The sequence below is a fragment of the Perna viridis genome, chromosome 9 (genome assembly GCF_037379345.1).
Source record: "Perna viridis isolate PV_CMFRI_1.1 ecotype Kerala chromosome 9, ASM3737934v1, whole genome shotgun sequence".
Taxonomy (NCBI): domain Eukaryota; kingdom Metazoa; phylum Mollusca; class Bivalvia; order Mytilida; family Mytilidae; genus Perna; species Perna viridis.
Window position 1 is genome coordinate 22,482,699 of NC_142453.1, and position 18,820 is coordinate 22,501,518.

The 18,820-nt window shown below is 32.8% G+C and overlaps 1 protein-coding gene across 1 annotated transcript; it reads left to right on the forward strand.

Moving 5' to 3' along the window:
* The first annotated feature begins 278 nt into the window (after window positions 1–278).
* LOC148607355 (uncharacterized) lies at window positions 279–16,832 on the forward strand. The gene is made up of 7 exons (XM_088543526.1): window positions 279–339; window positions 3,490–3,744; window positions 7,338–7,411; window positions 8,533–8,655; window positions 11,432–11,450; window positions 11,622–11,779; window positions 16,635–16,832. Exons 1-7 carry the CDS (start codon window positions 279–281, stop codon window positions 16,806–16,808), a joined length of 864 nt encoding a protein of 287 aa, XP_088399652.1. The 3' UTR covers window positions 16,809–16,832.
* Window positions 16,833–18,820: the final 1,988 nt, after the last annotated feature.

Below are 18,820 nucleotides of genomic sequence, written 5' to 3' on the forward strand. Positions count from 1 at the left end.
ACCGAGACGGTAAAATCGCTTCCGTAAGAATATTTGGATAGATTTGTTATCGAATGACATGCACATATCAGTAAATTGATACTGAAGTAAATACAATGCCATTTTTGTTTTTATTATTGACCACGAATTTGGTATGGTATCAGTGCATTTATTTTAAGCTTGTGCAGATAGTTGATAATTCGTTAATAGGTTTATCTTTTACTCTTGAAAACAATGTTTTGGGTGTGTTAAGATAGGCGTTTAATACATGCCAACGAATTAAATATTGCTTTTTCATAATGTACACGTACCTATCATCAGCCAGAGATGAATATTCAAGTACAAAAAGTTTTAACCAAGGTAAAAATGAACCAACTTTTATCTGTATAAGTCTTTTGGAAGAATAGCTCCACAACGCATCCAGAAGTATAAGGCGGTATACCTTCACATGACGTAAATGTGGTATAAATAGAAATTAAGAGAGATTTTTATCCATGACATGACGTGCATCAAGCAGAACTAGGTACACCAACGAGTACTCGAGTGTTTGAGTATTGCTCGATAGGCCAGATTATCGAGTAGTAATTTAGTTACTCGAGTACTCTATACCAAATCGTTTGTGTTTGTTTTTTTTTTTCATACTTGGCGTTATGAAATATTTAGTCATTGATTGGAGCACCGCTATCCTATTACGATTACATTGCAAACACTCTTTATTAATTATGAATAGTTGGTTGTAATAACTCAAAAGCTGTCAAAATGTTTTGATACTCTTAAGCTACAAAATACATTAACAACTACACCATCTACGTAAGAAACATCCAACTGAGAACGGAAAATATCGTAGATGTGGCCCAAACGTCGATGACATGACTAATTTTGTAAAAGAAAAATACAGAACATGTGGACCAGGAGGCAATTACAAGGGCAAATTGCGATATGATTGTTAAGGACTACCTATTGTAAAGAATCACTTAGCAGAACGAATAAAAACATTATGATAAATAATACAGTTAAGCTTGACTCTTCGTAAATATTTGAGAGATGTCATTTGAATGATGATAAGTTTATTCATATTCAGAAGCGTTGCAAGATGTCTCTCAAATAAAACAATACAGTAGAGATGAGTGTATATAAGACCAGACATGAAAAACAGATATTCATAACGAAGAATATGAAGTAACTCAAATCATACATACAAAGTACACAAACGTAACAAAGGCAAATGCGCAACTAGAACTCCACTAAAAACTGGGAGCATGGACCAGGTGCACCGGTAGAGTAAGCGTCGTCTGCTTTTCTAGAAACACCCGCCGAGTTGCTCATAAAAGTCTAGAAAATCCTTTTTGTCAAAAATAAGAATCTTTTCATTTGTATCGAAACTTAAGATGTTTATCTACTTTAACTATGTCCTTCTATGCAAATTCATAACATCAAGTTGAACAAATGTTTTTTACAGGAAATAAATTGAGTACAATACCGGTACCATTGCTGAACAAGGCAAATAATCCTAATGAAAGGAATGTTCAAGAAATACCACTCTACTTTATTTTTAACATACAGATTTAAATATATTGTTTTATGTTTGATGTCTTATCAAATGACTTTAGTCGTGAATGAAGTCGATTTGTTGCACGTTTTTTAAAATGTAAGAAAGGATTTTCCTTCTGTTTAAAACACCTTTGATTTATAAGGTAGTAGGGGATTCAACACTTATATGCAATTGATGACTTACCTTAGTTAGCATTGTACACATGTACGTACCACTAGATGATTTTACAGTTTATGATGTAAAATGATGTCAATTTTAGACGACAAAACAATCCAGGTGTTATCACAGTATTGTTACGGAGTCTTTGGTTAAACGATGTTGTGAATGTCCAGTTATTGCGCGAGAGGTATATGTGTGTTGTGGTCTTGTTCGCGTAACAATATGGTCTGGTATCTTTCTTCGTGCGGTTAGATAAACTATTAGTACGTCAGTAAAGTTGGAACCAGACTTTGTTTTTAAATACACAATTGCCTGTGAAATTCAATAGTAAATAGTCGAAAGTATTTATATTTAAACATAATGATCATTAGATCATTTACACCATAATTAATAGACATTAAGAATAAATTCAAAAATACGAAAAACACAAAGCAGTTAGATGAATTAGTATGTGGAATTAAGTTTACAAGTTTTCCGACTCCTCCAGGAGACCGTCCCATTGATCAAACATAATGATTAACGTCCTAAAAAGAGGTCCACATAAAAAAAAAGTGTGTCCATAGAAATGGGACAATCTTAAGTACTATTTTCTAAAATGTTAAGCTTCGTAGCATGGACGAATTCTTGGAGAATCTTTCAATTTCATTGATGGATGTTTTTTTTTCATTATAGTTGTGTATTTAAGATAAGAAAAAATCTTTAATCGTGCATTAACCTAAACTCACAATTCAAGTCTGCGGTCTGGTTTTATTGCTATTTGTAATAATCATTCTATATGGTTATTTTGGTTATCCATGCGTTCAGAAACTATATGTTATCTATACTCGACGTCACATACAGCACATTTTCGAATTGAAGCTCAACGTTTTAAACTGTCGGGACTTGCCGCTAGAGTTGTCTCTCTTTTATTTATTCTGAAGATAGTTCGCATATAAGCATGACGTGTTAGTACCAACGAGTCGCTTATTGGCTTAAATCGTTCGTAACAAATCCTTACGAGGAAATCCCATACTAATATCCGCCATATTGGTTTCTAAGGGCCGATTTGTTTACAAACGAATTTTGTTCAGAAACTATATGTTATCTAGGCTTAGGTGTGATAAAAGAGCTGTATGTGTTCAAAAAGGGGGGGAGGGGGGGGGGCGAGGGGCCTAAAAATGCATGCATGGCTAATGTTTCTTTCGTTGGTGCTTAGTGTTGGAATTCTATTCTAAGACTTCGGCGTTTATGTTATAAGTACCAAGAACTAAGAAATAAACATGTATATGTGTCTGTGTGTCAATTTGTAGCACTAGAGCTATAGGTTTTCAGCTGAGAAATAGTTTAAGCTTTAGATGAGAGATACATGTATCTTAGTGCAAGATTGCTTGTAACGACCGTAGCTTAGGTTTGAATGATTTGACAGACAGTTTCGACCTGAGTTCGTTAATAGTAATTTGAATTTCGACTTAAAAAATTAGAAATCCGAGAAGTATCACTAATAGAATATAGACCATATAGGGGCAAAAACAATTTCTTGAGCACCGGTAAGGATAACGAAGTGTTTGCAGTGCACATGGTTTTCATAATTTAACACAAGAAATTTTTCAACACGTTTTTTTTTCCGCCACTGTGAATGTATCTTCTTTGATCCACATTAAACTACTATTCCAGCTAGTAATTCAAGAACAAATTATCCTTTCTAAATCCAAGGATTTATATATCACATTTACTCCTTGCTGTATCCGTGGTTATTTTTTTTTCTTGTAGCCGAAATGGCCGAGTAGTCTGATTATTCTACATTTAGTAAACATTTCTAGAACTTCATATTTTCTATGAAAATGACTTTTCTCTTACGTTGCCGGAAATACTTGATAAAATACCCAAGATACAAAATACATGCAGTGCACAGGATGAGACAGTTGCGATTTTGAAGACGCCAAAATTTCTACTTCACTTAAACAATCAATTATTGGATCATCTTCATCACATTGCTGAACAAAGTCTGATAGAATCGTTGCAGAAGGTAGAGAGTAAATTTCCTTGCCTTGAGCCTGAGTATGAGACAACATCCTGTGAGATACATGTACTTAATGTCAAGTTTTCATAAAATCAAGATGCAAATTAATGATTAAGATTAGTTAAAATTTTGAAAATTAAAGAGAAAAATGATAGAATTCAGATGCTTACCTTACCATTGTACCTGGTCTATGCTCCAAGTTTTTAGTGGAGTACAGTACCTGAACCGATCCGTGCAAAAAAATTGCGATCGGTCATCGGTCACCGATCAGTTTCCGGTCAGTCATCGATCCGTCAAACCGATCCAATAAACTGGTGATCGCATTACGTGACCACAGAGCGGTCACTGTATTTTACGGTTTTTATTGTTTTCTTTGTCAATTTTACACATATTAACATAATTTAATAGATTTAAACATCACTTTATACTTTAATTTTACATTTCTTTTATTTCAAACAGATCTTACGCCATTTTACATAACATAACTGCGATCAGATCGGTCATCGGTCATCAATCCGTCAACAATCAATTAGTCAACGGTCATCGATCCGTAAAACCGTTGCGCGGATCGGTTCAAGGACTATATTAGTTATTCATTTACTTTCGTTACTTTGTATGTATTAATTTTGTTACTTTTGTAACAATATAATATTGTTAGTTTTGCTGTAGTTGTCTCAGTGACGTTTCCCAGGTTCTTTATTTTTTGGCGTAAATTAGTGATCCTTGTTCAGTTTACATATTTAATATTGGCCAAATACATCAAATATATGATTGGTAATAATCCTACGGTGAGGGAAATAAACGGTACTGGTAAAGTACCGATCCTTACCAAACGTAACGTCGTCTGCTAAAATGTTCAGTTAAAATCCGGGTCTCGCTCGGGACGGGAGAGCCGCCTTATATACTAAGGGCTATCCCGGCCGGGATCGGGAACCGGAAGTGATCCGGTGAGGTGAAGATAGAGTTCCATGAACACTAGGAGTAGAATATATGACGTCTAGCTCACTAACCTAATGGAATTACTGAAGTTCCTGATAATGACAGTGAAATACAATAAATCCCTTACGTGAAAGAGTAATTCCACTACACTTTATATTCTTTGTTGTGTTTGTTTGTTCTCCATATCTGGTCTTTGTTCTGGATTACATTCTTTTGATATAAGCTAGAATCTAGGTTCCCTTGATTACTCTTTCAAATTGAGTGAGTTTCACTTGTTATGGTTTAGTGCGTTCGAGTTGGTAGTATTGGAACAGGCATGACCAATATGATTTCTAGTCATCTCGGCCGCAGAACGTTTTGGCCACAGTACTTCTCAGCTATAGTCCATCTTGGTCATGGTTTTTGCTATGTTGCAAAGTGATTTTTTAATATGAGAAATTCATTTTTTCTGAAGTATACAGTTTCTGATTGGATAAAACGTTTGTTTATGACTCCCACGCCCAATTTTGTGGCCAAATTTTGTAATGACTGTGTTGTCATCGAACTTATTTAATACATTACTTATTGTATTTTGGTACTTAAAATAAATTACAAGGAATGACTGTTATAATATTTCAGTCTATTTGAAATAACCTCAATGCCTGTGGTGCACACTTTAAAGAGAAAAAAAAACCCTGCAATACAGGTTATTTAGTGTGCACCACATGATTGAGGTTATTTCTTCATAGATTGAAACAAATATTATAGTCAGCAGGTTTTTCTAAAGTGTGCACTTAACTCATATAGACTCATATAATATTACAATGTATAAAATGTGTGATATTTAATACTACATGTATTACCTATTCAGGAATTTTTTATGTTACAAAATCAATTTGTAATATTATAAAAGGAATGTTTAATATTAAAAAAAAAACATTTTCTAATATTTAAAAGAGATTTTGTAATATTACAAAATTTATTTTCTTATATAATTCAAAATATTGATTTTAGTCCCCTTTGGCTTGCCAAACACCGAAGTTTTTTTTTTAAATCAATTATTATTACCTCTGCCATCCATCTTTATTTTACTTAAATACAAGTTGATGTAAAATTTATAACCGTATACAATATTTGTAAAATGTTTGGATGAAATATATTATGGACAAGATAACTATGGCTAAAATGACTATGGCTGAGGTGGTAGTGTGGCCAAAACAACTTGTATCGCATTGTCAATCAATAAGTGTGATCAAAGAGCTTCTAAATACTTTAAACTATTCATCTTTTTACCTTTAAGAGCAACTACATTGTTCAGTCCTATACAATGTACTCTTAGGTATTAAAGTGGGTATGGCTTCAACTTATAGTGACTTTCCTACGTACAATCATGACACTCAATTTCACAAAAAGTCCTACATGTAAGTTTAAAGTTGATCGTAAATAATAGTGTTACACTTGAAGTAGCATTTATTATGATTTTCATGACTTACAATAAATTTCACATTTATGACTTACAATTGATATTATATACATGTACATGTAGCCATGACATAATTATAGTACATGTGTGTACATTTGTACTCTACATATTGTATTATTTTAATTGTGTAAATGGATACTTTTTTAAACTCGTTTAGTTTGATTTTATGATTTAACATGTAAACTACATGTACATGTAGTTTAGGGAATGACCATTTGATTCTGAGGAAGGGAGGGTGGTGGTGGTTTTGACAGGGATAATAATTTGCAGTCACCCAGTAGCCCATGGCTACTAGATTTTGAGCTGGGTAACAAAACATTTGGGTAAAATTTAGTGGAACTTATAGAAAATAAAAAACAAAATATATATTGTCTAGGCTACTACATGTAGTTTGTATTTCCATATTTTTCCCTGGACTTTTGGCCGCAGAGTATTAACTTTCAAAAGTTTGCAAAACTTATAATACAACTGGACTATTTATTTTCATTAACTGTACAGTGGAATCTAGAGGCCATAAAAGTTATTTTTATTTCTAGATAGAGGAGCCAGAATATCTGAACATTTTCCAGGCCAAAACATTTTTTTTACAAAAAAACTGCCAGTTCCCCCTCCTTCAAAATCAAATAAACATCTCCATTATAGAGAAGTAGGATGGAAATTGTACAGTAAAGTCCCTGAACTGAACTGCAAAACGATTTGACGGATCAATAACCGATGACCGGTGACCGATCAGTTTTGTTATGTAAAATGACGGATGATCTTTAAAAAAATATAAAAGAAAAGTAATAATTGATGTTTAAATCTGAATTTTGCCATAGTGAGAGGAGATGAATATAAGTTTAGGAAGAGACTCAGTGTTACACAAATGAAATATTTTAAAATCCATAGAAAAAAAAAAAAAAAAACGATAGTGTAAAATGGTGGAAATCAAAGAAATTATCACTGCCCAGTTGTTAAGAAGTCATGTATTTTTTTAATCATTGGCTTAGAGTGGGAGAAAACGATAGTGTAAAATGGTGGGAATCAAAGAAATTATCACTGCCCAGTTGTTAAGAAGTCATGTATTTTTTTAATCATTGGCTTAGAATGGGAGAAAGATTGATTGGTACCAGTTTTCCTGTTTTAATAGAATTTACTATAAAATGTATTTTAGTTTGTCTCGTCCACAAAGATCACACATATTTCTCATCTCTATGTCAATATATTTCTGCTATTGAGAGATTGGTAGATACGATTATTGAGAAAAGACAGTCGAAGTTTTACATATGAAGACTACTATGCCAAAATTGTATCAGCATTTGGAACCATGTGTGGATTTCAAGTTGAGTAAGTCATCTAATATGTTTTTAACAAAAAAACTATTGACCAAACTTTACGACAAACGTAATGACGTTTCATTCAAAATTGTCAACTTTCCTTTCATATGTGGCAGCATCCCTGCGTAGGGAGTGTTCATATCACAACTCATACGTTATGCCAGAGCTTGCCGAGACTACGCAGACTTTTTGTATGGCGCTAGAATTCTAACAAATAGGCTTCTGGGGCAGGGTTATGTTGCTTTAAGATTGAAGTCATCACTACAAAAGTCTTATGGTCGTCACCATGAACTCGTGGATCGTTACGGCGTATCCATCTGCACCATGAACACTGGTTTATTCAATGCGTCATAGTTTTCCTTCCCTCTTTCGTCTACCCGGGTCTTTACCTTTTTTGAGCAACTCGGCGGGTGTTTCTAGAAAAGCAGACGACGCTTACCGGTGTACCTGGTCCATGCTCCCAGTTTTTAGTGGAGTCCCAGTTGCTCATTTCTTTTGTTACTTTGTATGTATGATTTTAGTTACATGTACTTTATGTTCTTTGTTGTGTATGCCGGTTTTCCATGTCTGGTCTTTGTCCATTAAGTGTGGAAAACTGATTTGTTAAAACACATGCAGAGAGAGGGCAAATTTTAAGTCACCTTTGCAAAGAATTAACTGGAGACACAGTACAAGTCATTATACAATAATAGTATACCCAATATCTAAGCATTCTCTCAATCCAAGCTTGATAGATCTGTAAAAAAAATGTTAAAGACAAAAAGATGAACAAAATTACTGCATATATTCACTCTAATGAGTGTGTGCTCATGTGGTTGGGATAAATGTATACAACAGACATTTGATCATCTAAAAGAGTAATCAAAGGAACCAAGGTTACAGCGACATATTTTAAGAAGATTTTGTTTAATTATCGACTATAAATCAAAATACAAACAGATTTTTTCTGCCTGTAGGGGGACATTGTATTGCTGTACAATGCTCTCAGAGTGCTTTCACACAGTGTTATTGTATAGATGTACATGCATATCGAAGCAGTGCTGAGATTATATTATAAAGAGATGAGGTAAAAATTCAGTCTACAAAATCGTTGTTGCTTATATCATTTTCGAAAAGGCAATAAAAGTTAGTATGGGATCATTGTAGAGGAATGAATAAGGCCGTTATTGCCAAGCCAGACTTCCGATTTTGTTGTACAGGAGATAATTTTTCGAAGACTACTAAAACTGATAAATTAACTGCAACAGAGGTATTTACATAACAATATACACTAGTTAATAAATTTTCACACAGTTACAACTTGTGAAATATGATTTTTTATATTTTTGGTTGAACATATCGCCATAGGGCTTGTGAGTGTCCATCTTTATTCTTGATCCAGAATTTCTATGGTTGAACTCATTAAAGTCATGATAGTTACACGGCATATTTTATCGTCATATTTAGGAATATACAATTTCATTGAGTAGAAAGTAGTCCATATTCTATAAACAACCACTACTATCTGTTTGAATGGAAGATAGAGATACATTTTTGGGAAATCATGTAGTCATGTTATGAGATTTACAAGCCCATCTGTCAACATGTTGTCCAACAACTCATGATAGATTTTTATGTGAATGTTCTTTTTCATTGAGGGTTAAGATATCTATTAATATGTAGTTAACATTGCCTATATAAGTGAGAATTGTGAGTTTAAAAGTTCTTTATTTCTTATTTTTACCCTTACATGTACAATCAACTCCAGCATTATCCTTTTAAGCGTACGTGGACCAAAGGTCCTATTGGGTTTAAACGATTATTTGGAGTCTATTATCTGTCGTCCGTAAATTTTTCACATTTTGCTCAGCTACATAAAACCCCTTGACCAATTAGAACCACATTTCGCAGAAATGATGTACGAAAAACTTGATTTCAAGTGCTATTAACCATTACTTATACATTTGTTCATGTAGGTACCCCGGTAAACATATCCATCAAAATTCAATATTTGACAATTTTACTTAATTTTCTACACTTACTATCAGATAGAACATACATGTACAAATCAGCCAAAAAGATTTATTTTCCATATTTTGGACCTGTAATTTAAAAGGATTTTTGTCGTGTATAAAAAGCAAATCATATCATTCCATAAATGTATGAATTAATCTGGATTCCTGTGATGTGAACTTAAGTACAGGTCTGCCTTAAAACCAGGCAAGGGGTGATTCATCATATCTCAAGACAATCAATGAAACTGTTCAAACACATTTGTCCCTTCCTAAAAACAACTCTTTCTTGTGTTCATTTCCTTGAATCTGCTGTATTATGTGAAATAATTTTGACTGGTTTATAGTGTTTAAATTCTGGTGGGATATATTCATTTACTTTTCTTAAGTACAACTTAACCAAACTTTAAGTGTTACTATCTCCATTAACCCACTATCATTTGCATTCTAATTGTCAAATACAGTTTTCATGAGGCCTACTGATGGATTTCCAATCAAAAGATTAGGGGAATAAGATATGTATGTGAATCCATAATCATAACATTCTGCCTGGTTTTAAGGCAGAGCTGTACTTAAGTGGTCACTAGTTAAGCAGATCAGTAATGGATAGATGTGATACATGTCACAAGAATGCTGTTTGAACTGGACTATCTAAAGTGTACGAACAACTGATGTAGTGATATGAAATATATACTTCAACAGCTTGATATGGACATTTTTTTCATCTCAAAGTCAACAATAGATTTAAAAACTGTAGAACAGAAAATATTTAAAATGTACTCCGTGATATGGTCAGACTCTTTACAGAATGTTTCGAAACTGAGGACTTACAGAACTTTTAAAACCAATTTCAAACTAGAGAGTTATGTGACATTGAACTTAAACAAATCAGAGCGATCTCATTTTGCAGAATTTCGCTTTGGTATTTAACCACTCCGAATTGAGACAAGACGTTATATTGGCGAACAGAACGATGATCGGTTGTGTAGACTGTGTAACCAACGGGCCGTGGAGTCAGAGACCTTTTTTCTATTAGAATGTGATCTTTATAATTACATTTGAAATGACATTTCATGATATTTTCAATTTTAATGAATATACATTCACGAACACTATTGCTAAGATGAATCTTTTAATGTCTGAACATGCAACGAAGATAGCAAAGTTTGTTGTCCGAGCTTCTAATTTAAGACGTTCTCACATATACAAGTAATTGATCAACTGATAACATTTTTGTTTTTAATACTTCTATTTTTTTTCAAATTCCTTTTTTTCTTTTTTGTCATTACGTTAAAGATGTTCTACTGACAATCCGTGATTATCTTATTGTTTCTATGTAAAATGATTTAAATATAAGGTGACTTATAGCTCCAAAGGGCCGGGTGTTTGATATATTACACTTATTCGATGTAACAGTTATCATATGTGTTAACACAGGTCACTATAAATAATTACTTACTTACTTACTTACTGTAGTTGCATCGATTGGTTTAGGTATTGTACATGTATGTGGCTTTTAATAGATTGGGCATATGTTGTAACTTGTAAGCATTTAGAATCCTGTTTCCTGAGACTTGTACAAGTGTTGATTAAACCTAGCATTACAAAGTGTGTGATAACATTCTGTATTTAGTTCTTTTTTTTTCTCTGAGCATTGTGAAAAAGGTATTTGATACATGACTTACGGAGGTAGACCTAGGGTAAGGGACACAACTCTTACAAATCCTTGGAACGTTTGTATTCAGCATTTGACATCAATCTCATGTTAGCATCAAAGTAACTTGTACGATTTCATTCTGTTCCAAATGAAAGCTTAATATGCTTAATATTACTGATTTCCAGAGTTATATCCCCTACCCTAGGTCTACCCCCTTAAGACTTCATACTTTTATTAGACCCAACCAGTTTTAGATGACTTGCTCTCAAACGTTTGCTCAGGTCATCTTATATATATGATGGTCATACATGGTCGACAGATTGGAGTAAAATTACTTACAATTATCAAAATTATTAAGTTAATTTAATTTTTTTCAGGTAAAGAACAAAGGCAAGAGTACAAAAGCAGGACAATTTAAAAGAAAACAAGATGATGATAACAACAGGAGAGCGAAAAAAAAAAAAAAACAAAAAAAAACAAACAAAAACAATGTACTGTGTCATATTCATCGTCAACTTCCTCTTCTGCAACCCAAGAATAAAATCAAATGTTTCCTATAACTGAAAGACCTAGTATGGAGTATGATGTTGGTGAACACACTACACACTTTAGGACAACATGCTGGAGACCTGTTGTTGGATCTGCATACCTACATACAGCGACATAAGAATGAACAAAAAACATCTATCCTCACTATGCCTGGGATGATTGTTGATAAATCTTTGGTAAGACTTTTACACTTTCACTCAAAAGGTTAATGTATAGGATAATAGGAATTTTTCTATCTGTCTATCTGTATGTCTGCTCTTCCATTTGTCTGTCTAAATATTTTCCAAGTGGAACTCCTCCCATCTTACTTGATGAAATTTGTTAGGAAAGTTGGACATCAAAAGTAGATTTGCAAGAAGAATTATCAAAAAACAAAGGGAGATAATCCAACTTAAGGGTTTTAGTTCATATGTGCAACTTTTTCAAAAGTGCTCGATATTGTATGAAACTTAATGGGGAAGTTAGGCTTCATATGTAGATGCGAATATAGGATTTTGAAGGGAGATAATTCAACTTAAGGATTTACATATATTTTAAAAAACCTCACAATTGAAACTCCTTCTTAACTGCTCAATGGATTTTAATTACATTTTATTGGAAGGTTTTTAATCATGTGTAAGTGTGCCTGAATGCATAGGTGTTAACCCTTCTGTTTTTTGTGGGAGTCGCCCGTAATTTTACCTTTTGACCCGCCAAAAAAATCTCCCGTGCGAGATGTATCAAATTCCTGGTTTCAAGAATTCCTCCTAAAAAAAAAATCCTCGTAATAGAATTTTGTCTATTTTTTTATCGTTTATTGTCCGCCATTTTATTTATGTCAACGACCACTTGGGTCATGAAAGCGACATATGAGTCTCTCTAATCCCTTTTGGGATTCGCCGCTGGAGATATTTTTTTTTGTTTTGACCACAGTGGTGGCCAAACACAACTTGCCGTTCCTTGTGGCTGATCATTTTACTGACTTTGTGAAAATAAAACATTCCCTTATTATAAAATTGCTGATACATTTTAATGTAAAAGGACTAAATGCACCCAAATCATAAAGCAGGCTGTCGCACCAACACTTGAGCCTACAAATTTACAGTGAAACCATTCAGTATTTTATGTGATGAAAGCAATGGTAGGGGTATCAAAAAGTTATTTGCTACTCTTGTTCCAATTTTTAAAGATGGAAGCAGATCCATCAAAATCAGATTCATTGACCTGCCAGTGGTGAACATTGGAACAGGGCAAAATGTATTTTATGCCATACCAAACATCGCTTTTGTGAACTACATGTATAACTTGTATTGTTGATTTATTTGTACATACATGTATCAACTATCATGCATTTATGGTTTTGAAAATAAATGGCAATCTTCTGTATTATTTAATTTATAACAAAACAAAATACGTCGAAAATGTCCTCATTATTGATGATCCTACCAACCCTAATTTTGTGTTCCTATCTTTAATTTTTTTTTGCCATTTTCTGTCAAGCACTATTAAAGTTTGAATGTGTCTTCAAAACAAACCAGTCAAAAACTAAAAAAAAATAAAAAAATAAAAAAAAATAAAAGTTTTGCCTACCTACCCTAATTTTTAGAGCTCACTTCGTAATGTTTTATATGTACCAACTTTAAATAAAGCGTTTGAAATTAAACTTGAAAAGAATACACATTATCAGAAAAAAAGTGTTTTTTTTTGCTTTGCCCATCTTGAAGATTTTCTGATGCCATCATGGCATGTACATTTCAGATATGTTGAGTTTTACAAACTTCGTATTGAGACAACATTTATGTGCAAGGGTTGCGAATCTAAATATTGAAGTACCTGCTTCTCTCAAAGCATGTAACATTTTAGGGTGAGAGTGATTATTCGAGTGCTTACTATGTGTCAAAGTGTCAAAGTGTCAATTTTTTTGAGCTGTGGATTCTCTGTGTGAGCATGATAAAAGCCAGTCTAAAACAAAGCATGGTCTGTTTTACATGTATGGATGCTCTTTTCCTAAAACGTACTGTAATCTGAGAAGAGCTTATCCAAATTTCTTGAAACTTAATATAGTTGTTCTTATGATGGTCAAACGGTCTTTATACTTTTTGGTGAAAATTATATGAAAACATTTAGAGTAACAGGACTTTGTAATTAAAATAGAAGGGTGTGTTTCAAATGTTGTGGCGTAATTGGAAAACAATTTATGATTACTTCTTAAAACTTTACACTTATTACTTATATAAATATAAAGATCCGTATACTTTTTGGGGATGATTCAATATTTTATTTTCTAGTCTTTGAGTTTTTTTTTGTAAAAAAACATAAAATATTGTTAGCAACTTCTTCCACTTGTAATTTCAGTACTTTTTATATGCATATGATTTGCATATTAACATACATGTATTTCTACTCCACGTTATGCTGCAGATCTGTGCCTTGTTAACTGCCATCGGGTCGTAGTTCTAGCTTCATACGAGAAAAAAAATGTACCTCTTAAATATCATACATGTGTGTTTCTTGCTTTTATGAGATCAGGAAGTTTACATGAAATGATCGGTTAGCATTGAACATTACCCAGTTTCCAATTCAGGCACAGGGGCTCGTTACAAGACTATATACATGTAGGTCATAAACATTAGCAGGGCCCTGATACATGTTGTATCTATAAATATTCATTGCCAGTTGTTTAATCTGGTTTCTAAACTGATTCCTAATCTGGTGTCCGGGTCAATTTTATAAGCAACCCAAAGATCGCTTTGGACTTTTTTTGGAATATCATACACATGTCTACATGAACATGTATGTGTGCTTTTTTGCTTGTATGAGAACGGGAAGTTTACTTTAAAAGATAAAATAATCGGTTAGAATTAAATTTATATTATATTACATAATTTCCAATCAAACAGTGGTTGGTTACAATTGACTAAATAGGTCATATACATAATCAGGGCCCCGGAATCTATATATAGCTATTTGTTAAACTGGTTCCTGGAAACCAATTGTTTAGACTGAAAACATTCGAGTTATCACAGTGGAGAAAGAGTAATCCTATCAAGGGAACCAAGATTCTAGCCAAAGTCACCAAATTTAGGGCATATCGCATTCGTGCCATTTTGGATGTTGATAGTGAGCCAAAATCAGTGACAGAGAATATTTGAATATTAGCGACTCTTTGATTTTCACATGTTACACTGTTACTTGAGAATAACTTATCAAAATTTCTTGAAACTTAATATAGTTGGTTCTTATGATGATTTAACTATTTTTTTGGGGGGGTAAAAATTATATTAAAACTTTGAGTTACAGCACTTTGTAACTAAAATAGGGGGTGTTTCTTTCACATGTTGTGCGGTAACTGAAAAATGATTAATGATTATTGCATACAAGTTTACACACTTGTTACATGTATATTAATCTGAAGATCTGTATACTTTTTTATGAAGATTCTCCATTTTATTAAATTTTTTATTGATTGTTTTTTTTTTCATTTCGTGCCCTATGAGGGGAATTCAGGAGGTGATTAATCCTTAAAAATGTGTATGGGTGGTTGGGTCTGCGATCCAACCCTCCCATACAATTATTGATTGAATAGCCCTAAGAAAGAACCGATATAGGGAATTAATTTTAGAGAACAATACTATGAATACTGAAACATGTTGTAACATTTTTTTGTTTCTCTCTTTTATAAAATTTCTGTTTTATGGTACATCGAAATTTTCAATTTATGTATTGGCATGGGAAATGTTCATTGCAAATATCTTTTGCTCCCTTAATCAGAATTATTGCTTCAATTTGGTAAAACATGTTGTAAGTAATTTTTGTCGGTCTCTTAAAGAAGCTTAAATTGAAAATTATTATCAAATTAAGACCAAGTATATGAGAGAAGCTAACAACACTAGTTTTTTTTTTGAGTAATGTAAATCTTTTCATCTGAATCAAAACTTTTCACACGTGTTTTCAAATTGTGCAAAAACAATTGGAACATTTTCAAAAATAACCATGATCAATTTATCTATCAGCTTAATACAATGTTGACTGGAGAAAGATAATTACTACAGAGCTGGGAATAAAGAATGCTAAGGATATACTTAGCACCAAATCCTGAACAACCCTGTGTTATTCCAACAACATTTATTATGTTGTTTTTTTCACAAGACAGAGGACGTATCATGTGCTCGTGGTGCAGCTGTTTATTCCCCTTTTGCCTGATTCTTAAAAAAAAACTTACACTTATGTATTTTTCAAGCTAAGAATCCTGCAAATTGTGTATAAGGTGCTGCAAAAAGAAAAAAAAAGAACCACAAAAATTTTATTTCATTATCTAAGTATTTATACCTCATAATCTATAGAAATATGCATCAAAGGGTGTCAACAGTTTTTTTTTAAGTTAATGGGTCAAATGTAGCATTCTCTCCCACAGAGTTATCATTGCTTTGCCTCTCTTAAACAAATAAGGAGCCATAGTTCTGTGAAAGAGAATGTAAATTTAGTTGAAATACACTATGGAATGGTGGGAACAATTTTCCACTCTTTTTTTTCCTACAGGGTATGTAAGTCTCGTCACTTGACTCCGAGGTCCTCATTTCACTTTCAAATGCACAGAGATTCGTCATTAACATAGCATTGAGTTCAATTTTAAAAGCAAAATATATTTTTATGAAAAAAATACTGATACAAAATGACAAATATCTAGTTCTACTAATTAAAAATGTTAAGAAAAACATAGAAATATTAGATTTTGCATAGTGATGCAGCGTTTTCATTTCTCGGAAGTAAACAATAAAATGCAGACCGGCCTTCGGATTTCAATATGTTATAAATCTAAAATTCCGGAAGGAAAACTGAAACTAGGACGAAACTTACAAACCCTATAGAAGCACTAAAATATCTACATTAAAAATGTTTTTAGGATTAGTTTGATTAGCTTTTCGGTTGAATATAATCGAAGTAGAAAGAACCAAATTGAGGAAAGCGATGGCCATCCAATGCCTAATTCTTATGCGGAAGGATACTTAATCAACCAATTTATTAATCATATGTCCTACTTATTCATTACAGGTGTACCTGACTCTTCTTGAGATATCGAATGAACATTTTGAAAAACTTGGCTGTGATGAAGAATTAACATGTGAAGATAGAGCTACTATATATTATTCACTACCTTATGACATGTTTTATGAAGGGACCATTCCTTCTTTAGTCGAGACGTTTATAAAGCTTAATAACATGTAAGCAATTATAAAAGTACAAAGAATTGACACCTGTAAATATGTTTTGTTACCTCAGGTAAATCAACGTCTAAATGTCACTCTTCAACTGTTATTCCTCTAACAGCAAGGCCAAAGATTCTAATAATTATGTTTTTTGTGTGACGTATTTTCTATATCCCCCCATATTGATGTCATGTCATATTGATGATCTGAATTTTGGAAGTAATTATGGTAGTCAGAAAATGAGTAAAATTTAATTTCTACCCCCTGTTAAGGAGGGTAGGGTAAGGGACACAACTCTTTCAATTCATTGGAATGTATGTAATCACCATTTAATATCAATCTCATGTAAGCATCAAAGTAACATTGACTGATTTCATTCTGTTTTAATTAAAAGTTTGATAGGGTCTGGTGAAATTGAATATGATACAAACATATCTCTAATTTAATGAATTATGTCCCTTACCCTAGGTGTACCTCCTTAAATTAGTTCTATTGTCATAATGGATTGAGCAAAGACCAGGAGATAGATTAATATTTGGTCCATTGAATTGAATCATTTTCCAAAGAAAAAGTTAATTTTATGTTTATGAACTACCTGACATGTATATAAATATATCTGTGTGTTTGAATTTACATTTTGCAAAAATAAGAAGTATTACGTATTATTTTATCAATATTTATTATTATAATACATTCATAAACTGTTTACCATGAAAACACATTAAACCGCTAATTTAAAGAAAGAGTAATCAAGGAAACCAAGGTAACAGGGTAATCAAAAGAATGCAATCCAGGAACAAAGACCAGACATGGAAAACAGACAAACACAACAAAGAACATAATGTAACTAAAATCATACATACAAAGTAACAAAAGCAAATGAGCAACTCGCACTCCACTAAAAACTGGGAGCATGGACCAGGTGCACCGGTAGGGCAAGAGTCCTCTGCCCCTTTAGAAACACCTGCCGAGTTGCTCATAAAAAGTCAAGTCCGGGGTAGACAAACGAGGAAAGGAAAACTAAGACCCGTTGAATAAATCAGTTTTCATGGTGCAGATGGATACACCATAACGATCCATGAATTCATGATGACGACCATAACTTCTGTAGTAATGACGTCAATCTTGTAGCAACACAGCCCTGTTACAGAAGCCTATTTGATAGAGTTCTAGCGGATACAAATGAACGGTTTGGACAATTTGATTATGTCAAGTTGTTTTGTTTAACATTCACTCTGTGTATTTTTGGTACTTGAGTAAGTAGAGATTGATGTCATTCTTGATTCATTGTCTTCAGGTCTTGGTCATGGAATATTTTTTTAGCATCAAGAGTTGCTCTGTATGAGTTCATATCTTATCAACTTCCAGCTGTTAGGTTAAAGATTTGGTCTGAATGTTGTTTAAAGCCTGGCAAATGTAGGAATTGTAGAAATGTCAGATAGTGATTAATGTTAAAGATTGGTCAAATTTTGACCGAAGATTGGTTTTATTGTGTAAGTCTGTAAGGTTATTTGGTTCAATGTCCTATCATTTCCCCTTTCATTTTCGTTCAAGTTAAGTTTTTACTTAATTATTAAGTAGTCATTTATTAAACTATCTTCTGATCAACCAGTTTGAATTTATGATCTGCATTTTGTATTTTCTGAATATAATTCTAAGAATCTTTATATGTGTACAATAATAAGCTACATTGTAAAATAAGTTTTTGATGTATTGAAGGAATCGTTAATTCATCTATATTTTTTACGTACAATGTATTAAAACCAATTTACAGTTTATTGACCCTAAACTGAATCTTTGTGGAGGTGGTCGAATTAAGTAGTTGTATTGGTTAGAATCATGCAAAATCTGAGAAATGTGATACATCCCAAAAAGGCCACATATTTTCATTTTGTAATTAAGTTGTTTGATGGGTCTGTATTATAAAATGTGCAACTATTCATTAAAATCTTTCTGCCCTTAGGAGATAACCAACATTGAAAGTCCAATACATTCTATATTATTTAAGTGTCATTAACTGAGTTATCTCCC